This window comes from Diorhabda sublineata, chromosome 6, assembly GCF_026230105.1.
Source record: "Diorhabda sublineata isolate icDioSubl1.1 chromosome 6, icDioSubl1.1, whole genome shotgun sequence".
NCBI lineage: Eukaryota > Metazoa > Arthropoda > Insecta > Coleoptera > Chrysomelidae > Diorhabda > Diorhabda sublineata.
Window position 1 is genome coordinate 9,354,503 of NC_079479.1, and position 23,750 is coordinate 9,378,252.

At 31.9% G+C, this 23,750-nt stretch overlaps 3 protein-coding genes across 5 annotated transcripts in view; all 3 read left to right on the forward strand.

Annotated features, from left to right (window-relative positions):
• The first annotated feature begins 859 nt into the window (after positions 1-859).
• LOC130445207 (F-box/LRR-repeat protein 7-like) lies at positions 860-4,485 on the forward strand. Its single transcript, XM_056780751.1, has 2 exons — positions 860-1,681; positions 2,622-4,485. Exons 1-2 carry the CDS (start codon positions 860-862, stop codon positions 3,039-3,041), a joined length of 1,242 nt encoding a protein of 413 aa, XP_056636729.1. The 3' UTR covers positions 3,042-4,485.
• A 95-nt stretch (positions 4,486-4,580) lies between these two features.
• Positions 4,581-14,151, forward strand: LOC130445254 (uncharacterized). 2 transcript variants are annotated; one of them, XM_056780810.1, is made up of 9 exons: positions 4,581-4,992; positions 6,724-6,935; positions 7,726-7,900; positions 9,229-9,312; positions 10,277-10,679; positions 11,671-11,944; positions 12,317-12,514; positions 13,418-13,757; positions 13,816-14,151. In XM_056780810.1, the coding sequence occupies exons 1-9, from the start codon at positions 4,975-4,977 to the stop codon at positions 13,825-13,827; spliced, it is 1,716 nt and encodes a 571-aa protein (XP_056636788.1). In that variant the 5' UTR covers positions 4,581-4,974; the 3' UTR covers positions 13,828-14,151. The 2 variants fall into 2 exon arrangements, with proteins under 2 accessions (XP_056636788.1, XP_056636789.1); XM_056780811.1 differs by having other exon boundaries at positions 4,583-4,857; positions 13,418-14,151.
• A 3,361-nt stretch (positions 14,152-17,512) lies between these two features.
• LOC130444997 (uncharacterized) overlaps positions 17,513-23,750 on the forward strand; it is a 111,708-nt gene continuing 105,470 nt past the window's right edge. The window contains exon 1 of one of the 2 annotated variants that reach the window (XM_056780429.1): positions 17,513-17,746. In XM_056780429.1, the coding sequence (XP_056636407.1) occupies positions 17,701-17,746 (46 nt within the window). In that variant the 5' untranslated portion in view covers positions 17,513-17,700. The remainder of the gene's footprint in view (positions 17,747-23,750) is intronic. The other variant, XM_056780432.1, reaches the window with a different exon arrangement.

Genomic DNA, 23,750 nt, shown 5'->3' on the forward strand with positions numbered 1-23,750 from the left:
GTACTAAATCATTTTCCATTATTGTTAAAACTACAAGGCCTGAATCATATCAAATAACCTCAAATACAAGAATCAACAAAAATGCTCCATATCTTTGTATCCGATCGAACTAATTCTATACACTCATGAACTGGCCTGCACTGATCCAGTTCAGTACAGTTCCAGTGTAGTTACCAAGAATAAACAAAATTCTTCCTTTTTTTTACTATGAGACCCCATCAATAAAACAGATATATTTAAAAAAATTGGAACCGAGGGCTTTCGTTTCTTGTAACTTTTCATAAAAATCCAGTCTAATCGGTTGTTTTTCAAAGTTAAATAAGTCGTGATTATTTGTTTTATTGATACATTTATCAATACTTCATACAGCATCGGTTATTCATAATTTTCAAATCAAAATATTCCGAAAACGGTGCACAGTATCAAGTTTTATCAAAAGTATCTTTTTGGTGTAAAATTAAATGATGTTTATGTTCACTTGTTTAATAAATTTAATATTGAAAAAGTTATGTTTAATACTACTTGGTACGAACTGTGTAATTAGCGTCCTCTATGAGAATCAAACATAAATACAAATTCATTCGATGTATCTGCTAAACGAATGGCGTTAGATACGAAAATTTTTTTACCGAGCAAACCCCAAATATTTTTCAGTTGTCTATTAATCCTAGTGATGGGATCACCTTTTTTGAAGCATCCTGTATAATTATAATAAATATTGCAATCTGATTGGAAATTCAGAATGCTAACTACGTTGACATTTCTTTTATCTATTGTCGTGTCTAATCATTATGAATTAAGTGAATGTCTTTAATTTTCATAAATGTCAGGATAGTAATTAGAAAGTTTTCCATTAAACATGTTTTCTAGTTGTATGTCATTAAGAGGAAATACATCTTTAATTTTACCGATTGGATTTGGATATCTACCAGAAAAAGTTCTATTGAACATATTCCAATATTTCGATGAAACTGAACTGAGAACAACGATCATTCCGGTATGTCAACAATGGAGAACGGCCGCGGAACATCCAAGTCTTTGGAATACGTTAAAATTTCAAGGAATATCGATAAGTACTTCGGTTATTTGTCTCAAAATAAGGCAATTCAATACAGCGGAAACCATAATTATTAAGGAAATTAAAGAGCCGTTGATAGTTTTGAGACAGATCTGTCGGTACGCTCAAAACTTGGTGAGAATTAGTTTACGACACTGTCATGAGGTAGTCGAAGATTCACTCAGACATCTAATTGTGTCTTGCAAGGTGTTGAAGGAATTGGATTTGAAAGGAACAAAATTCAAATCTCTAATATTCTGTGTTGAATTGGCATTTTGCCAATCGTTGTCTTCAGTCAATTTCAGTGATAATCCATACCTAACGATATCCCATATCACTTCAATAATCATGAACTGCAGAAAATTGAATGGTTTCCATATTTCAACGTTCAAACCGATTAATAGAATATACTTGATAGATGCCGATATTTATTTTCTAACCAACCACACTGCGAATTCTCTGCAATCTTTATCTTTAGATTGCTCTAATTTGGGAAATGGAAGTTTTTCATCTATCTTGCAATGCAAAAACTTGCAGTACTTGTGCTTGAATTTCGCCTATAATTTCGAAGGATGTGATTTCCAAAACTTATGGAAAACTTTGAGAAAACTCAAAACTTTGAAGGTAATGTACTAATGATTGTTAGTATCTTTTTGTCTGTTTGCACTACTCACCCTAGAGCTGTTGTCAATTACCTATCAATGTCTCAAAAGGATTACGCTCAATTCACATAATACGAGGATGATTCCAGAAATACCTCGCCTAACCTAGAGATGGCGGTAGTTGCTTGAGAAATACCACAATCTATACAGCATAAGTTTCAAGTTTTCTGGAAGCTCTTTGGGAGCGTATGAGTGGAAGCCAGTGCTATAAAAGTCGTGTTGTATAGAAGGTAGGTTAATAGTATGTGTTTGTGTTGGGGTTTTTGGGAGTCGGTCACAATGGAAAAAAATAATTTTTTAGACGACGCCATCTGAAAGTTGTTCCTTCTGTATTTATTTACATACCAAAAGTTGCGTTATGAGTGTTCCATGTAGGGAAAGTGACAGTTCCGTACTACAAAACGCTCTGGAGTACACAATTTCAACTTCCTTAAATGTGACCTAGCCACTTCACTGTTGACAGTTTCACTTTGATGATTTTGCATAACCTTAAATTTTTAATTTTCTGAAATTATTTGCTTTTACCGAATTTTTGTCTAAATTAACGAGTAACAATAAAAGAAGATTAAAAAGAAAACGTCAGCAATGAAGAGTTACTCGAATCCACGCCATGTGATGCTTAAAATTCTCTACTATTTATTTTCTTTGTGTAATTGAAAAAGTTCTGGATCTTATGCATCGTCTAAAATATGTTGTGTACGCCGCGGCTGAAATAGTACTTTGTGGGACTCGTCCAACAAAGTAGCACTTTCAGTCCTTGGCATACAAATAACTATTCCAACGTCTGTTTCTATGGCAAAGTTGTTGTAAGGTTCAGCTTCAAGTTTACTGTAGAATACATTTTGGTTACATACTATCAGTGAGAATAGAACCCATTAACCATAATTATGTTTCTATTTCAGGTAAGATTTGGTCACCAAATTACTGATGTTAATATTAAGAATCTTTTCGAACAAGGAAAAGATTCACTTGAAAAATTAGAAGTGATAGATTTTACGGGATGTTCCAAAATTAGTAACTTTGGAATAAAAGCGATAGCTCAAAGTTGTACTAATTTAAAACAACTCATACTTAGAAACTGCAAAAATATATTTTCAATAGATGATATATTGAAAAAATGCTCTAATTTGGAAATGCTCAATATCGCATTCTGCACTAATCTTAATATTTATACAATCTTTGAACTGAAAACTCTTCGAATACTATTTATAAGCGATGAAAAAAAATTAAAGTATTTTATCGATTGTCTCAAGAATAAAAATAAAAATTTAAAATTGAAAATATGTGATTCGGAATTCAATAAAAGTTTTCGGAATATATAAAATTATTGTTTGCTGTTGCTTCATGTTGATCTTCAAGCTTAATTGCTTTAACTAATCCTCTAAAGAAGCCTGTCTTCATAAATTTGTTGATGAACCTTACACTCTGCATACAGAAAATTCTTGGAGAATATACTCCATAGAAGGAGAAAATCAAAACAGCTCTCGGAAAGGTCATTCCACACTTGATGCTATCGATCTCGTCATCAGTATGCATAGGAAGCAACGTCATGAGTCTAATGGAAAGAGGTAACGCTTCACATAAAGAATGCCTCTCAACACAGCCAGATGGGATTGCATAATGGCTCTTCCTAAGATAGGTGTGTCAGGATACCTACAGAAGATAGTAGTCAGCTACTCCACAGACAGAATCCTCAAATACAACACAGAAAACGACCTCAAGGAGTACAAAGTCATGGGAGAGGTACCTCAAAGCTTAATACTAGGTCCTCTCTTAAGGTACATCAAGCGCTACTAAAATTGATTCCACTGTGGAATGCTAACTTGTAGCATTTGTAATAATCATGGAAAGCACTATATCACATATGATATAGTGATCTAAAAGATCTCTAGGTGGAGGGACTCAGTCGGCCTGAAACTAGCAAAGCAAAAAATAGAGGCTGTGTTGATTATCAAATGGAAAAAAGTGGAAACTATGCCATCTGGGCCGACGCATTACAGTGGTGGGAACCAGGAAGTAGGATCGCTTGGGTTTATCGGTTAAGTTTCCAGGTAGGGATGGCGATTGCTTATTAGGGCTCGGCAGATATTCTTCGTGGTGACTCTCATTCTATGACGAATATCTTCGTTTAAATGTGCCACAGAAATCACTTTGTTATTTGACACAACCTCAAAGGAAAAAGTATATAGATGTTAAATCGGGACTATCCTGAAGACCAATTGGGCAGGAAAAAATTCACGAACTCGTGGCAGAGATCAATTGGTCATGTGTGAAGTTACTTCGTCCTGCTCTTTGATTGCAACCATTGAAGTTTTGCAGTTCGGGCGTCAAGAAGTCTTCTAACATCTGCACATAACGATCCGCCGAATTCATTGTAATTGTGCTTATGCATCACCTTTCATCTTCAAAAAAGCGAGTGTATAATTTCTCACGCTGATATGGCAGCCCATATAGTTATTTTAGGCGAATGTAAGGGTTTCTGATATTTGTGTTTTTGATTTGTTGCATTCAAGTAGCGGCAATTTTACTTGCTGACGTGTCAATTAAGATAAAAATTAACTTTATCCCAAAACAAAAAGTTTGTAAACGTTGGAAAGCTATCAATCATCTGGTTTACAAACTCAAGCTTCTGAACTGCATCCTAAGGCTTCAATTCTTGCAAAGACACTTTTAATACTATATTATTTAATATTGATGAATTCTTAATTTGGAAAACATTTGAGGAACTAATAATTATTTGTAATTCCTTATATTCCATAAACTTTACGTCATGAAGTTAGATACAAGTTTAAGAGACAATAAATGTTTAAGTAAGAGACACTTTTTTAATAAAAGCATGATTTTTATTGGCTCTCCTTATTAATTAATTATAAGAGAAATATTTAAGCAACAATTAACTATTTGTAATTCGTTACATGTATTTCCAAAAGTTTTCTGTTATTTTATGAAGTTAGGTACATACGTCATATGTCATATATTTTAAGTGGACTTATTTTGTCACATATTTATCATTGTTAGCAGACAGCTGTCTGCTTGTAATCAAATAGACAATAAAAGTGAAAACAGGTTGTGTGCTGATAATCTTTCAAAAACACGTATCACTCCAAGTTTAAGTTAACTTCAAATACAAAAGTTCTTGTAAGTTACAATAATAAAACATTTACCTATAGGTTCAATTTTGACACTTGGGGTTTTCCAAGATATGAGATATACGTGCTTCCAATTACAGTATTTTTTTTGTAGTTGACTTTAGTTATGGCCAATAAATGCAAGGTATATTATTATTATTATTATTATTTTTAAGACTTTCTATAGATATGATAGTTCAAATGAGACATTATGATTGAATCTATAATATTGTGTATTATTTACTAAGATAATAATAAGAGTATAATCTGTACAATAAAATCTAGAGAATCCTATACGAAATGATAAATTTCTGAGCGAAAAATCATTGTATTATAACATAAATGAAACTTGGTTTTTATCTTGTGAGATGTTAAGAAATAGTGATATGACAAAGCTTCTCTAGACTTTTTTTATTTAGAAGTACGCTAAAACTATGTGTACGCTATTATAAGTACTTATTTTTTCGAAATAATTAATTATTATACAGAACTATTGGAAAATATTTCAAAGGATAAAATACCCACGTTATATGTTTGTTTTAAAGACATATTGATTAGGATTTTTTGCTACACAATTTTGATTAATTTTAGGCCGTTATAGAATAATTTCAGACTACAGGTGTTATGTCAAAAATCAATTTTTTGATTGATTTACAATTTCCTTCATATATTATGTTCACCATGTCAATTAAAGTAAATAATATTAATAACAAAAAAATGCACATTTTTATATAATAAAAATTCAATAATACTTTTTCCTATAAGGTTAGAGCCCAAATATGTAAAACAAGATAATAATTTATATTCGTTTACAAAGCTCCTTAAAAATAACAAATATATATGAATATATGGGGAAGGGTTTCTGGGTAAATAATGGGTTACTTTTTTTTGTATTCCTCGTAATTCAAAACTTATCAATCCAATTGATCTCAAATTTAGTTTCTCTATTAAATAATTATTGAGCTATTAGAATAATCTAAATGTATTTAGTACATGAGAAGGTAGTAAATGAGATTTAAAAAAAAGTAGAATTGATTGGTTGGTAAACAATGGATCATCCCTTGGTTAGTAATGGACCAAATTAAAAAATAAACCCTATACTTTAAATGTTAATAGAAATAATTAATTATTGATGTGAGGTCAATTTCAGATTTAATGAGCTCTATAAAGATGACAGTGTCAAATCGGCAAAATTCAATAAAAAATTATGCAAAGTTTGCAGCTTTTTTGTTGCTATTTAGTTGCTTACACCGCAATTTTGTTGCTTCAGCCATGTGTATAAAGTTAGCATAAAATGTTTATAAAGTAAAGAATATTGAATCAAAATGTGTTGCCATGCTAGTTTGAACTCGACTTGCTGTACAAAAAATGCAGAAGAAAGTTTATTGCTACATTGAACAATGTTCGAATGAGTCTAAAGAATGAATAATGAAAAAGAAAATGAGAATTAACTGATTCTTTCAATCAGCAACAATTTTTCCTTTGCTTGCTACCTTGAACGTGACTTATTGAACATGAAACAATGAAAAAATGTAATTGCTGCTTTAAACAATGTTTAAATGATATTTCAAATCAAATAAATAACAGTGTATGTTGGACATAAAAAGTTAACTTTTCACAAAATTTAGTGGAAAAACAATGTTTTTTGTAATAGATAAAAAAACCAAAAAGTAGTTTTTTGAATTCTTCATATAAATTTTGAGGTTATATGAAAAAGTGTGATCACAAAAGTTGTAGATCTTTTTATTACCTACAACTTTGCTATTTGATTTTTTTCCATAGGACTTGTACTTTTGACGAAAATCGAGATATATCGTTTTTTCATATCCTCCACAATCTAATTCCAGTTATGTCTATGGTGTGTTAATTGTTACAGGATTGTGGTTGTACATGCAAAAGATGCATAACCAATGATCACGATGTTCAACTACATGTCGAAATAGAAAATCTTAAGCAACGCCTTTTGGAAAGAGAGAATCATATTGTAACAATGGAAACAAATTTTTTGAACGAAGCCAATAAACTCCCCGATGAAGAGTTAATAGTATTGAAAGAAGAGTTGCTGACTTGGCAGGATAAATATAAAAGGTGACATACCTCGATAATTTCATAGCACTATGTAATTATATACAGGGTGTTTATCGGTAGAATTAACTTTCTAAAATAAAAATAAAGATTCAGATTTCACTTTTCAACAATTATGTCATTCGAATGTCTTCCATCGAGTTGCACGAACTGCTCAAAACGGAGCCTCTCATTTAGCCTACGCTCTGCAGTAGGCTTGGTTGAATTTCGCTTATTTTTTCACGAATATTTTGTTTAAAGTCCACAATATTTCGCAGATTGTCACTTTTACTTTTTCTTTGAAATAGTCCCATAAAAAAATCCATAGAAGTCAATTCGTGTGACATTGGTAGCAGCAGGATGTTACTTTATCAATTTGTAAGAATCATTCCCTACTCCTCTAACTTCTCGACGCCATGTTTGTAGAAGGATTTGTCTTTCCCCTCAAAATAAGCTTCAGTTTCAGCAATTACTTCTTGATTTGAGGTGAATTTCTTACCAGCGAGCATTTTTTTGAGATCAGTAGTCACAGGTAGCCAGATCTGGACTATAAGGTGGATGAGGAATTAATCTTTTGAATAATGAGGTCTAAAAACCAATGAATGACTTTACAAAACAAATCTGCTCGCAGATTTACTACAAACTACCCCACGGAGGACATTTTTAATTAGGGTGACTGTATACGTTCGTTGCAAGAAAAAAGAAATAGTTGCCATGACTTATTACTACAACCCTCATATTTTAGAAGTAGTAAAAATTATAAAAAATTATCTATCTATCCGCTACTTCTACATTTCAATAAATTACTTTTTAGGTTATATGAAGCTCATAGGAGAGTACAAAGAGTTAACCAAGGATTAGAAGATAAGCTTTTAAAATTAGTGGACGTTTGTGAGACTGAAAAAACAACCCTTACTAAAGATGTAGCTACATTATCGCATAAATTAGCAGAAGCGAATTATACCAATAAGAAATTGAGAGAAGATAATGTGAGTAAATAAAAAAAAAACCATCCACTTCCTTAACTAATCAATAATAATGATAACATGAATTATGTAACAGCCCTAATCTTGCCCTCAGGTTCACTCCGATCGTTCTCAAACCTACTCCAATCATTTTTTCCTCGATTATCCTTTATTTTTCCATATCTTCCACCTTTTAGTACTTGTTTACCCATGGATCTTCTGTTATTCTTTCTATATGTCTCAACCATTTCACTCAATGTGGGTCTTACAAATTTGTTTGTTCTTTTTCTATACGGTTCATCGTTACTTTTTATTTCCTTTTCTTCATCATCTTCGATTTGTCGTTGTTTTTCATTAATATGTTTGTAAGGATTTCTTGGTTGTAACAATTTTCTTATATACAATTTAAATAATGGAACCAAGGTTATAACATAGTCACCATCATGAAGATCATTTGCTGCAGGTGGTGCAGTAATAATGTCATCATCTGATGATGATTGAAGAAAAAGATTATAAGAAAATATTTCATTATAAGAAACATAAAAAGTATAATTAATTGATCGCAGTATGAGAAATATGATCCGATAAACTTAGTGAGGAGAGGACTATAATAATGTCTTGGAAAATTTAAAATTGCAGTGACCAATAAATGAGAAAACTTATCACGAAAAATTTAGATTACGAAAGCAATTATAATATCATGTAGAAGAAAGGAAGTAGCTAAATTTGATCCATTCAATGAAAGTTTAAAAAATGAACGTAGAAAAAATATTGTACGCAACTCGTACAAAAAGTGTATTGCAATTAAAATACTGTGAACATTTATATTAGTAGAATGAAATGTGTGGCATTGCAAGGCCAACCATTGGTGTGGTCTGGCTAGAACCAAGTTGCAAAGACTTATGGATGGCTAGTATTTCGTAGAATTCTCTCTTTTTAAAATTGTTTTCTGCTCTATTAATTTTTGGTATTTGTATAATCAAACTGATGTTTTTTTCCTTTTTCATGTTTTATTAGAACTGCACCATTTTTTGTTCATATTTGTGACTCTATTCTAGTCTCCAAGTATTGGCTTGTTTGGCCAATATATACGCAGTTATTACAAGGAAAAATTTTGTTTTTTTTCGATTTTGGTGTTTTGTCGATAGGTTATTAGGTTTATTGCAAGTTTTCAAATCATATTTCTTCAATAAATGTTGGAATTGTTGAGACAGACCATTTATGAAAGGAAAATATATAAATTTTTCATTATTTTCATCATTATTTCTTTTCGTGTGTCAGATTACTTTGTAATTTGTATTATTTGTAATCTAATGTACTGTTAAATATTTACATTCTTATTATTTTTTTAGGAGAGGTACAAAAATGATGTAAGCTTAGCAATACAATTTTTACAATGCAAGCAAAGCAATTTTGTAGCACACAAATATGATACTGTAAGTATTCGAATAAAAGTAAAAAAATAACCTAACCTAACCTCGACAGTAGGTTAGCATTTTTTTTTATTCTTTTCAATAAAAATGAAAATTTAGTTCTTTCACTCATTTTTTTTTCTTTCGCATGTCCATTTTCCCAACATTTTGTTTCCAAATCAAATCTTTTTTTCAAATTCAAAATTTGTCGTGTCAATTATTTTCGTGTCCAATTTATTTATTTTTTAAATCCGAGAGTCAAATTTATTTTTCAAAGTTAAATTTATTTTTCGAACTTGATTATAATTTTTGGTACAAAAAAAATTGCCACTTACAATTTTGATAAACAAATTTTTCATTCCTAGGACAAATTTCAAAAACTAAGTTTATTCAAAGTCAAATTTTTTTCCAAGTCCACTATTTCCAAGTAATTTTTTTTCTTTCAAAACCAAATTTATAGGTTGGGTTAGGTTAGGTTTTATTTTCAATAATTGGACAATAATACTTTTTATAGTTTTATACCTTTATCATGATTATCACTTAAGCTAATTGTTACTATTTAATTATCACTTTAATAAATTATTTAAATTCTTCGAATCGTTCTGTTAACTTTGACTATTTATTTTTCTTATAAAACATAAAGAAGAAAAAACAAATAAATAAATAGTCCCTCTTAGAAATTATTCAAAAGAAACAATGTAAATAAACCGCTTGCTATAAAAACTTGAGATCAAACGAATTTTGCAAGTTATAAAAAAATATGCGCCTTCGCCGAAATTCAAAATTCCGTTGCAGCCGATCAGGGCCGGCTTAGGGATCCATTTCGCTAAATTATTATACTGGGGTTACCAATTAGTAAAGTTCACTACTTTTGTTATGGGAATTAGTGTACTAATTTAAAAATCATCTTGGTATATCAGTTACAATACTTTTTATGGTACTTTATGGTAAAATTAGATAAAGTATATGTAATTGCAATTCGTTTCAGTTACCGGCTGAAATCCAATCTCAAGTTTCGAACTATATGACGACTAAGAAAAAACCCGAACCGCCCCGTGTCGTACCAGAAGTGAAAAGCATCAAAGTTCCTATACCGACGTTCCCTCCAACCGCTATGGTATATTCAGTACCGAAGTCTCCTAATCTGGAACGAAAAAACGAACCAGATCTGGAATCGACGACTGTTGATATCGTATCTGCCGCTATAATGGCGAAAGTTTTGGAGGAAAGACAACGGGAAAGGGCGTCCGTCAAACATTGTGATACTTGTACTTGTGCCAAAGGAGTGAAGATAGTTCATCAATTGGAGAGTCATAGTATAGGGACCCAAACAGGAGATTATAAAGAAATGGTGTGCTTGAAATGTAACGAGGCTATAGTATCAATTACGAGTAAGTCCAAATAGATTTTTTCCTTCATAAATTTTCCTGATTTTAGGTCTCTTCTGATTGAAAATTAGTTTTACCACATTGAGGCCAACAGGTCACATTATCTTTGAAAAATTCCAGACAAAATTTTGAAAACTTAAAAATAACTAGCAACGGTGAAGTAGGGTGAAAAAAAAAAAAGAAAAAAATATCACAATATAGCATCTTCAAGATTAAAATATTCCGGAATTAAATTAGCTTATGGTTCGGATTATACGATGGTCTGGAGGTTCTGTCGGGGAAAAACAGATTTTAAGGTGCCACCATCAATACCGATCTTAAAAACATTCTGGAATGGATTGGAAGCAATCTGATTGAATTTATTGCAGCTGCTGGCTTAACTAAGAAGTCTGATAGTGCAGCTCAGGAATTGGACATAAAATTATAGGCGATCCAGAGCTGATCAGTCTGTTATTATCAATGGATTTTTATAAATAGTGGAAAAAAGCTACACAAATTCTGATCTCATTGCTTTGGTCAAAAAATTAACCTAAACACAAAAATGACAATATACAAAGACCAAACAACTTCTCTGGTACGGATATGTGATGTAGATGGTGCAAAACAGGTGGCCGAAGCAAACGTTGATGTATCAAACGCAGAATAGAAGAAGACAAGGAAGATCCTCAAGGACCTGGAAGGAAGGAACTGAACAGAATATGAAAGACAGAACTATCGAGGATAACGAGTGGATACATAAAGTAGCTGTAAAACCCCCTCTAGCTATTATAGTAATAATAAAACACTAGTGATTATATATTTGTTTATATGTAATTGCAGCTTTACTTTACATCTTGTATCCAAAACTACGAGATGTACGCTCAAGAGTGACTGCCTAACCTAACCTACAGAGGTCTACGACTAATAGACGGTATTTCATGTATGAGCAAAAAAAACTATTTTTGATAATTATTGATGTGCTTAAAAAACTTCTTAAACGTAAATTCCATTACAGGTATGAAGATAGTTAGAAGTACAGAACCAAAAACTCATAAAGTTGTGCCTATTTATCCATTAGAAACCTTGGAACCCGTCGTGAACCAACCCAACTACAATGTGGTGAAAGTTCAGCCGAATAATTTTTTAACTGATAGAATAATTGAAATTAACAATTCCTCTAGCCCAACTGATATTACGCCAAAAAATGAAGATATTCCTGTAGAAGCACCAACTACATCCTTGTCACATGTTCCGGACAAGTCTAATGAAGTGGAACCGTCTCGTCAAAGGTAAATCAAACTGAAATGAATTTCTTCAGTTTCTTTTTTATTGGATCGTTTTATGTTTTTGAAAATACAAAAATTAGTCTTAATGCAGGGTGAAAGGTTCCATCAAGATATCAGAAGACATTCGGAATTGAATGTGATAGGAACCACCCTTACTGAAAAAATAAAATCTGTTGCAACTTTTTTCAGTTCTTTTTTGTATTTTTATCAGTTCATTCAGCTGTAGTATTCTTATTAAGCTTTATGTTAATGTAGTTTTTTTTCTTTTGATCAGTGTAATTTTTCGAAAAAATATTTGTGCCGTTATCCATTGTTTTAACTTAATTTCTAAAATCAAATTAATGTAATAAAAGCTTTTAATTAATTAATTTTCAGAATTTGTAGTAAATCGAGACTCAGCTATCAAGTCGAAGAAGTGACATCAGAGAAAACTGAAACCGAAAGAAACGAGAACAGGGCAAGTCCTACAATATTGTCACCAAGAGGATACCCTTCTTTGAAACTACAAATTGAAGCTAAGAATATCCTGCTGGATAACGCTCATCATAATATTCCACCTGTACTTTATACTAGGTGAGATTTATCATGAAAATTAAACTTTTCGTTCCCTATTCAGTTGTTTCAATTGATTTTTGTATTTTTTCTTTGAATCTATCCTTTTCCTTCTCTTCAGTATTATGAACATTAAATTCTAGTCTTTTATGTTACCTTCTACTGACGTGTCCTATAAAAGGTTGAGTTTTCTACTTGTACACCCCAAATTCACCTCCTGTGATCACATTTTTTAGGATCGGCCCTATTTTCTGCCAATAATTGATCCATCTTCTCCAGGCAATGGTGGAATTTTTTATTTACAAAAGCCTTGGCTAACCATTTTAGTTACAGACCAAAAAGACCTTGATCCATTTGGGCAATTAAGAAGATTATTTTCCACTCTCTCATCTATGGTTTGCAGATATTTCTCAAAACAACAAAGTTTTTCGGCACTAGGATTTGAGCATTTTCATTGCTGACTGTTCTAATGCAGTTTTTATCAAACCACGGATTATTGTCTGCAAATCCCTTAAAGGTAATGGGATATAGGCTTCCATATCTGAAATATGATTTCCGAAATCTCGTTTGCACACACTGAAGGGTCATTGGAATTGATGCAAACATCATTCTAAGGAAAAATACATAGGAGATCCTTTGAATGCTTCCATTTGGTCAAGATTACTTCCGAAATCTCGTGTGCATACACTGAAGGGTCATTGCAATTAATGCAATTATATATGAGTGCGGTTCATGTTCAACTTGATTTTGATAAAGAAAAATAATTTATGCAGTATTTGATAAACGTCAATAGATGATTAAAGACTGATAACATATTGAAAAATGATGAGATTACCTGTAGAAAAATTTTTATTATAATTATAACAAAATTGAAAATGTGATATTTTTTGTATTTGTATGAAAGTTTGATAAATTGATTTTTAGGTCGCACAAATTGGTACAAAAAAATTGTGCTCCTACGCCAGACAGTTTAGAAACGGAAATCAACTCCATAGTCAGTGACACTTCGACACAAAATCAACAAAGAGTGGCCGATTGGATTAAAAACAGTATAGATCAAGACATAAGTAGTTCGGAAAATTCGAGATCCGATCATTTTCGCTCGGATATCCAAAAAAGAAGCCCAGAAGAGATCGTCGACCGTGCTCGATACGCCGAAATGGAAGAAAATGTCAAAAGATTTTTATATGGTGAAAGCGAATTTATGAAAACAGTTGAGCTGGGCAAAAACAAATATAAAGATTTCGAAGAAGAATCTGGATCTGTGATCAATTAATATAATTCAATACTTTCTCTTTATAATTTAAATCTAATATTTTCAGGTTTCGGAATAATTGGAAATTTTGTTTAAATAAAAAGTAACATCGGAACTTGAAGTGAAATAATACCGCAGAAACAGGGTGAAACAAATTTGTTGACAAATCGATTATCAAGCAAAGAAAATCTGTTTTTGCAAATGGCCAGATCTTGAGACATCGATTAGAAGATGCCGAAACTCAGTTGAACATTGACACTGAAGTGGCTCCCTCCAAAAATCCGAAAAGTATCTGTATGTCTTCGACTCATCATCTCTTGATCTTCAACTTTGTCATCAATGTTTTTATACACAAATCGAAATTTGTAAAAATCTGTATTAAACCTTTCAGTGTGTTTGTAAACATCAATTATTTTTACCATAATTTTGTTACAAAAATCTAAGCAAAAAAATTATACAAAAATACCGTGGAAACATTTAATCAACGTTATTTGAAAATTTATAAATTTTTAGAAAGTACTAAAAAAAGTTGAAAACGAAGTTTTTTTCTTGTTGTTATCCATAGTATACAGAACGTTAAAAATATTTTTATTTTGAGAAAAAAACCAAAATGGCGGAGTTGCGGTTTCTTGAAAACAGGTATTTAAATCACGGGAGGAAAACGGATGACATCATTGCCCCATGTTGTTGTATATTATAAATTTGTAACCCTTTGGTCATGGAATGACAAATGGTTTTTTCGTTTAATACAAATGGCGACAATTTAAAAGAAAAATCGAATTGTCGCATAAGAAACGATCCTTAATTCCTTGAAGACATATTTTTTGAGTATGCTCTCCAAATTTGGAGTGTCATTTGTTGATCTGCTGAACAACAAGAATAGCCTGGTTAATAGCCAACGGTTAAGGCAATGCAAGAAGAAGAAGTTCTTATAGCCATACATCTGCCTGCTTTATCTTATAATGTCTTTTCCTAAATGTTTTAGCATAATATTCTCCATTAAGTTCAATACATGCGTTTGAACCAATTGTCGAAGCATTTGTTCCATTCCGATTGAGGTACCTCCAAACATGTGATTAGAACACATCAACCGCTTCTTTAGGGGTAGAAAAAAAAAACGTTGCTCTCGCACTTTATTTTTGATTTGCTACAAAAAGAAGAAATTATTTAGTGCACAAACGGCGGATGACCCATCAATTCGATGTTTTGACTGTTCAAAAAATTTTTTGTTTGAACTGATGAGGAAGAGCTCGCAATATCGTAGTAGAGAATGATTAATCTTCTGCAATTGATTTGTAAGTCGACCTTTGGCAATATTGAAGCTAAGAAAAAACAGAGTGACACACCACTTCATGACATTGAATCCTTTAATGTCAACTTTTTGATAAAATGTCAAAGAGTAATCAAAACAAGGGCAGTGATACTTCTGTAATATATGTTGATGTTAAGGTCCATTTTTTTCGAAGCACTCATAACGTTTTAATTTATAGCCTAAACCCCCCCCCCCAGTACCAAATGTAGCTCGAAAAAGTACCAAATTGACATTGTTTTTGAAATTAACACTTCAAATGGTCGCCGCCTCCCGGACTATAACATTTACTTCAATCCAAAATTTATTTTACTGTAGACTTTGATTATTCTTATAATAAAAATACCGGGGACATATTCAAATGGAGTAAATGGTTAATATTTTATATAAAAACGGGTTTGGTTGGTTTTGAAACTATACCACTCAAAAAACAAATTTCTACTTGCTTTAAGACATAAATACTGAAATTATATCCTTTATTTATAAGAGTTAAAAAGTTGAAAACATTTATTTTTTTTATTTAATTATATTAGTTACCGAAACTATTTTATTTTTTGATTGTGTAATTATTTAAATATATTTTTTATTAATATACAATATACTGCTTCGTTTCATTTCAAAATTTGATTCTTATTTATAAAAACTAAATAAATTATTTGGAATGATTTTTTTCATGAAATTATTTATCCTATGTTGTCGTCGAATAAAAGCGTCAACAGTGGAGGGATCTGAATTATTATAACCAAGCTCTAACAGGGACTGTTTGAGACCTCTACCCTTTAGGGTAAAAGGAATATAGAAGTTGTGAAAATATCCGAAAATTAGGTCTTTGGAAAGGTTATTTTTTCGACCCTTTCAGGTGGACAAAATAGCCAAAGTATCGACTGAAAAGAACGAAGACATTGAAACTGGTATAGATGACAAAGACAGTGCTTCGGTCAGATATTTCCAAAGAACGTAGAAACTTTTCTGTTGAGTATGTTGGTGTTGTCAACTGGATGAATGTAACTAACATATCCAGGAAATATAACAAAGTAGTGAATGTAGCATCCAGTTCTATGGGAGAAATACCAAAAGCATAGATGAGGAGGTATGACAAGAAGACCAAACAATTTTTGGAGAATATAGTATCAAGGGATGCTACGAAATACAGATTCGAAGTAAAAAAGGGCAAGTTTGTTGTTTATTGGGCTTGAATGGTTATTGGATATTTTGTCGTATAAATTAATTTTTTCCTTGCAAAAGTGATTTGTTGGTAAATCTCGAATAGTTTGGCTACAAAAAGATCCAAAAAAATATTTTGCTTTCAAATATGGTCATTTACTGGTATTATGGTACACGCGAATGTTGGTGGATGCTTTCCTTTCATATTTTGGGTATTTTTCTTTTTAAATGAAAATTGTTATATTTGAAAACTATTTATTGGCACTTGTACCATATTTGACCAAGAAAATCTTCCTCCTAAACTGAATTGGATACATTTTTTTCTTCTTATTCCTATTCTATAGGAACCAATCCTATGATCCATGATGTTAGTTTTCTTTATTATGATATATGCCACAAAATGAGGACGGGGACACATTATATTTTTCATTTTAAAAGTGCCGGCAGGTTGGATTCCAATTTCATCATTTCTCTCGAGAACATATTCATTAACCCTTAGTGGGTATCACTTTGAGATACGATTCTCCCGAATGATTATATACACTTACAATACACAGTCTAACGCGCGTTTCGATAACCAAGTTATCGTCTTCAGAGACTAAAACTAAAATCTAATGACTTGCCATACCTGTTTTATTATTAATTTTCCCACCAATAAACCTTCTCCCGTAAAATTAATTCCAGCGGGAAAAAAGTCCTTGGTGAGAATCTTCACATTCATTCCTTAACTACTAAACTGTGAGGAATTGACCCTTTTTGCCCCTATTTAAGCTACTCTTACATGTAGCAGGAATAATCTTGACATTCATTTCTTGACTTTCTGCTATCAACTAAAGGCCGCTTGACATGGTGCAAGACAACGTGCAATTCTCTTACCACTGCATCATGATTGCCACTAATCAAAATTCCAAAAGTAGAAGTAAACAATTTCCTAAACTTAATTTAATATTTTGTTCTAGTTTAAAATTGAAAATAACAAAGCTAATTAAAGTAAAGGAGAAAAAAGTGGCCAATGCATCACTGGCAATAATAATTATATCATCCTCTGCCTTGATTTTGTAGAATGGATGAAGAAACTTTCGAAAAACTCCCAATGAAAATAAAACTTAGTATTAGTTGATTAGAAACTCATTTTCGCATGTTTTTAATCACGAAATAATGCATTGCACGTTGTATTGCATCATGTCAAGCGGTCTTAAAAATACACGTGGTGTGCAGTATTAATCTAAAATTTACCAAAAATCGGCGGCTGCGCAAATTTTCTCCATCCACGCGGTTCCCCTGATCTTATGGTGCATTCTCAGTGGAACAGCGATGAAGGTAGGTCGGTAAGTCACGTAGACTTAGAAGTTTAAAATGGAAACTCGTTTTTTGTGTATATACTAGGAGTGCATTATCGATGTGTGTGTGTTTAATTTAATAGTGAGTTATGTGAATTTGTTTGAGTGCCACTTGGGTTACTAGTTTTTATTTCTAAATATGGTGGAATCTGAGTTTAACGATGACACCTGGGAAGATTTTTTTGGTAAGTAATAATATTTAGACAACTATTGTACACACTTTATCGTTGATACGAATTTCCATGAAAATTTTGTTGTTGTGAGATTATATATATGAAGTACTCGTTGATTGAATTTAAAATTTTTATTAAAGAGTGTAAATTAGAGTATTTATTACCAGCTTATTTTGGGTCTTAAAATATTGATTCAATCACCAAATGTCTAGGTGTCTAGATTGACATTCATATTCAAAGAGATATAATACAAAAAGTTATCATTTTAACTTCATTTTAAAATCATCGTAATCGCTCGAGCTTCGGTGGAAAATGGATTTAAATCGCTTTATTTTCTTTCACTTGATGCTGTCGCCATATGAAAAAAGATTCAACGTTAATTCGCTACATGCATCTACGTGAATGCACTCTTCTTCTTTTTGTTTTGCGCCTTTTCCACTTGTTAAGTTTCTTTTCACACAACTGTTTTCTTCCATTTTGGCTGTATACCAAAATCAACGTAGTTTCTTTTGCATTAGTATATAGTCGATCTCTGCCTAACCTAACCCTCCACTCGTGTCCCTGCAAAAAATTTTTTACCACTCCTATTCTTCAGATATCTTTATTTGATTTCCAAGAACTCCAACTGTGTTATTACGTTTTACCAATCTCTTGTCGAATTCTTTAATTCCCAGGTATTCAGAATCTTGTACTATATCGAACTGGAACTCCGAATTTTGTTTTTAATAATTTTATAAAGAAGGGTAGAAACATTGACAACAAAAACATATAAACAGACCACACCTCCATCTCTAATAATTTGCAGAAAACATTTAATATCTGGATAACGGTGAGGTTTAGGTATAGGAAAGTATGCATGAATTTGCCTTATTTTTTACCCCTAAATGCATTAAAATAGAAAAAACCGGGTGGTTCTATTTAATAAAAATGAAGAAATTTGATATTTATGAAGTTAAACTTTGAACACTTTTTATACACACCCTGTATGAAATAAAAAAATTTTCAACATAGATTCTAACCTTGCTAAAACTAACCGAATAGAAACCATTTTCATATCTTTAAGGGTATCCTCGTAAAAAAATCATTTATAAGGGTCTGTAATGGTCAAATTTTTCACAAAAAAATTAATAACTCAAAAAGGATGCATTTCTCGTAAAAAGTTTTTAGACAAAAGTATACTAAAATTTTACGTACATTTCAAAAATGTATTAATATACAGGGTGTTCTAATTAAAATAACAAAGTTACAATCGACTTCCGGTAGAACGTAAAGAACGTAAAGTTGTTATCGTATTTCGGTTAAGATATGAATTATTAAAGTTATTACAGGTTTCTTGTTGACTTCTACGCCTATCACCATATCTTCTATCTATCTAAAAACACAAAATATACAGGGCGATCTATTTGAAATAACAAAGTTGATTATTTTTACGAAAAATAGAAAGATCTGACAACAATGTAGATACTACCATAATACAGGTCGTATCACAAGATCCTTGAACACAAAAAATACCTCGTCATTTTATTGTTGATTCCAGGATGAAACAAAATTTGCGTTTACTAATCAGATTATGACAGAAAAGACGAATAGATTTTGCAATGATGTTCGATACCGTGAAATTTGTTGTAATCTAATGTCTTGCCATACACACACTCGGTAGTAATATTTCATCATGAATGGATATATATACGAATAAGGCGCGGCGTTGTAAAAAGAGCATTGAACTCGACTATTAAATATAAACTGTGTTAATAAGTACTAACGTTTCATTAAGATATCAGATTAATTTATTATTTCTCTGAATACTTTTGTAAAAAATGGAAATATTGAAGTTGAAATACTAAAAAATCCCTTGTGTATCTAAATAATGAGTAGTCATTCCAACTTCTAAATCTAAAAAAGGTTTCCAAAAAAATTAAACTTATCTACCTTCTTACAAATCTATTACGCCCTTATTGAATCGCATCTCCCATACGCCCTTCCCTTCTGGGGTACGTGTTATGCGACTCAATTAGAGCGAATCTTCAAACTACTAAAGAGATGTTTGATATTTACTCGGTCTAAACAGCAGGGCTCACTGCAGGGACTTCTTTAAAAAAATAAAAATTCTGACTTCACTTTCAGAATTAGTTAAGGGCTCAATATTTTACAATGCGAAAAAAGTGCACAATCACTTGCCAATTGATATTAAATCGATTACATCTTTTCCCGCATTTCGCAATAATTTGAGGGTGTACTGGAAACTGCCTTATTTGTATCTTTATTTAATTATTTTTATGTTACTTTTTTAGTTTTTACAAGCTTTTGTCTACAATTTTTTGACAATAAAGCATTTTTCTCTCTCTCCCATGAGTCTTATAACAATTTTGATTAAACAAGATCTAATTTCAGAAATTCTTGGTTATTCTAGGTTTGATCTATTTCACTCCAAAACAGCATAGGGCTAAGAAAGAAAATTTTAGAGAATATTTAAAAAAAAAACGATTTCTAAACTGGCATCTCATATTCAAGGTATCGCGATTCTTGTATAGAGAATACTTGATATTGTTACAAAATATACCATTTCGAAAAAAAATTTTTTTACAAATTTCGCACTTTCGTGTTACACTGTCTGGCGCGCGTTTCGATAATTAAGTTATCGTCTTCAAAGAGTGAAGGTAAACGATTTACCTTCAGATTCTGATGACGATAACTTCAAATTCAAAATCGATAAGAAACAGAATGTAGTTCTAAAGTAATAAAAAACCTGTTCCTAAATAGTCTAGGAAATAATTAATGGTAAGTCTTACTGACAACTATTTTTCGCCCTCTAAAGGTTTGGAAATTATTATCAACGATGAGTCATCAACACTCACAATTACACTGTCTGGCGTGCGTTTCGATAACCAAGTTATCATCTTCAGTGACTGAAGGTAAACGATTTACCTTCAGATTCTGAAGACGATAACTTCAAATTCAAAATCGATAAGGAACAGAATGTAGTTCTAAAATAATAAAAAACCGGTTCCCAAATATTCTGGGAAATGATAAACCCTCTAAAGGTTTGGAAATTATTATCAACAATGAGTCTTTAACACTCACAATTACACGCGTTTCGATGGTAAACTAAAATCTATTAATTTGACTAAATACTAAATTGTACCACCAATAAACGTGAAGAAAGGCCTGTAAGGAGCTTAATCCTTTAACAATTTTACATTATTAATATTTATGTCATGATTTTGACTGGTAGCGTTATCGGTAATCGGGTCAGTCCATATTTTAAATGTGCTCTTTAAACCGGACAATAACGGATCTCCTAGTTTGCCCAATATACTTTCGGTCACAATCACCACAGATAATTTCTTATTTGGTATTTTATTTTTGGCATCACCCAATAATTGTTTCAATGTATTGTTGGAGGTTTCCCACTGGAATTATGTTTCGCGTGAGAACTTTTATCGGTGAGAAAATTTAGTATAAAACAGGTGAGTAAAGTTGAAAGGTTTTAGTTTACCTTCAGATATGTTCGAGTAGTCGTTCTTCAGCATATATTTGTGTTTCTGGAAATTCGGTTACAGGGTTCCCAAGTTAGAAATTGTCCCTTTTAGAGGAAAAATGTGGGATGGGATGTTTTTAGGGGTGATTTACTTTTATAATATTCATTGTTTTCAATTAAATGTATGATTTTAAAATAAAATTATTTATTGATTGTTTGAAATTTATTATTCGTTGTAGTGAAAAATGATTAATTGTTTATTTTACAAGAAATAAATGTTTTTGTTTATGGCGAATCTATAGAAATTGAGGGGATTTTGGTTAGTGCTTTAGGGAGATGAATTTTCTAGAGTTGTAGATATAAAACATATCAATGTTTATACCACGAGCCGCCACTGGCAAAGGAAATGAAAACTATGGGAAAAAGTAGAATAGAAATCGATATTCATTTACGAAGTTGTTTATAAAATGATTAAATACACTAAAATAATGATCTAAACAAAGAGGAATTTATTTATATCTTTTTTATTACTGTTTTTATTTATTATGATACGAGGTTTGGTTATTAAATAACGATACTGGTTACGAAAAAGGATTTTATGTGTAAAATTTTTCTAACCGTTTATTTATCGGCGTATTCAGCCTCGGATGCTGATTCAAAGATCTGCACATAAAATTTGGTTGATTTTGATCACTGTTTCCGGAGTTGAAACAGTTACAGGGCGACTTAGACGTTGATCATCTTCAGTGCCTTGAATAATGCGCTTACACCACTCAAAAACACACAAACGATTTACATAATTGTCCCCGTAGGCTTTTTGCAATAATTTATAGCACTCAGTCGGAGTTTTTTTCAATTTAATGAGAAATTTGAGATTGATACTTTGCACACGTTTTTTTTACCCTAGCCGTCTAGGGCGCAGTCTTGTTATTTAATAACCAGACCTCGTATTTTTATTTTATACCACTGAAGTACTGTTGTTGAATTTGCCAAATTGAGGATGGTTATAGTTTATTTCAGAAAGGTATAGAGTAATAATACCGCCACTGGGCGATCTGGGCGCTGGTCACACAAAAACACGCGCACGAGATAGGGAATTGTCCTCATACGCTTTTTGCAACAATTTATAGCACTCAGTCGGAGTTTTTTTCAATTTAATGAGATATTTGTAATTGATACGCTGCTCCAGGAGAAAAAAACACGCGCGCGGTCTCATTATTTAATAGCCAGACCTCGTATATGACTTTTTTCTAGTTCGGATTCCAAACGTAAATAACTAGATATGAGATTAAGTAGTATGTCTGAACAAAAAATGACTCGAGACAAAAGTTTTGTCTTACCCACACTTTTACTCGACAAATGAGAAACGGGAGGAATCAGTTTAATTTCATTGACACTTCCAACACCCATTTCCGTTTCCTACGTGTTTTTATTTTCAACGACAACCACTCTCATCCCCATTGTTTACTAATGGCATTCTAAATTTACAAGCTAATTTCAATCCTTAAAAGTTCCGAATCGCACACGTTTCATGATTTCCCAGAAAGAGTATTCAACTTTTTAGATTTTATCCGATATAAGCGCCTTCTGAATGTCTAAATAAATTCGTTAGAGACGAACTAAGAATAGAAGAAGCATTTATGAGCTTACAATAAACTAAAATGCATAAAAATTGGGAAATTTTCTATACATTCTTATTAATAGTTAGTCAAATCAATTATTAAAATGGTTACAATCAAAAAATTAAAGTGTATGCAAACTAAAAACGGTTTATAAAACTCAATTGTTTTTCGAAAATGTATTTATGAAAAAAACCGATAAGTAGAATCGTAATACTTCGATACCCCCGCCAAGTTGAGCAAAAACAAGTTGCATCTTCTCCTAGAAATAGTTCAAGCAAACTTTGTTCATTTCGTCTATCTAATTGTTTCTTGTTCTTACTGTTCTGGCTTTTAGTATTCTTCCTGCAATGCTTTCTAAACTCATCCTTTTCTTTAGTAATTACTGAATGCCAGATCTGAACTATACGGAGGATAAGGCAGCAATTAATACAATTTAACCGTTTAACCTTGTGTATCAGTACATTGTCTTGGTGAAACAGTGGTTTTTTATTCGACATATAAGAACGTTTTGGAAGAGACTTGATGATCAATATTCCAAGTGCATCCCAAAATATTGAAGCCATAACCTTCCCAGCTCACTGTCGTGTCTTTGGACGTGGTTCACCGGCTGCAGTCCACTCGGATGATGATCATTTTGATTCAGGAATTAAATGATTCTTCCATTGACGTGTTGTTGTTGTTTTTTATGGACTGTGAGTAAGTCATCTCAATAGTTCGCGGATTATTATTGTAAACTCTATCTTGGAATAGCACCAGAAAAAATCCAAGAGAGTCAAGTCGAGTGCCGTGGGATGTCCCCAAAGCTTTCCGAAGCAAATTCATCAAACTCCTGGTCGTGTGGAAAATAATTAATGTTTGAATATGTTCAAAAAAATGTCCAATAGCTCCATCTGTGAATAAAACGTACCTAAAACTT

What these genes read in the sequence shown, in the direction of transcription:
- LOC130445254 (XM_056780810.1), top strand. An exon ending in TAGCACACAAATATGATACT is followed by an intron (nt 9,313 to 10,276) that starts GTAAGTATTCGA and finishes AATTCGTTTCAG; the next exon opens with TTACCGGCTGAAATCCAATC. An exon ending in GGCTATAGTATCAATTACGA is followed by an intron (nt 10,680 to 11,670) that starts GTAAGTCCAAAT and finishes ATTCCATTACAG; the next exon opens with GTATGAAGATAGTTAGAAGT.
- LOC130445207 (XM_056780751.1), top strand. Translation starts at nt 860, where the DNA reads ATGTTTTCTAGTTGTATGTCATTAAGAGGAAATACATCTTTAATTTTA. An exon ending in GAAAACTCAAAACTTTGAAG is followed by an intron (nt 1,682 to 2,621) that starts GTAATGTACTAA and finishes TTTCTATTTCAG; the next exon opens with GTAAGATTTGGTCACCAAAT.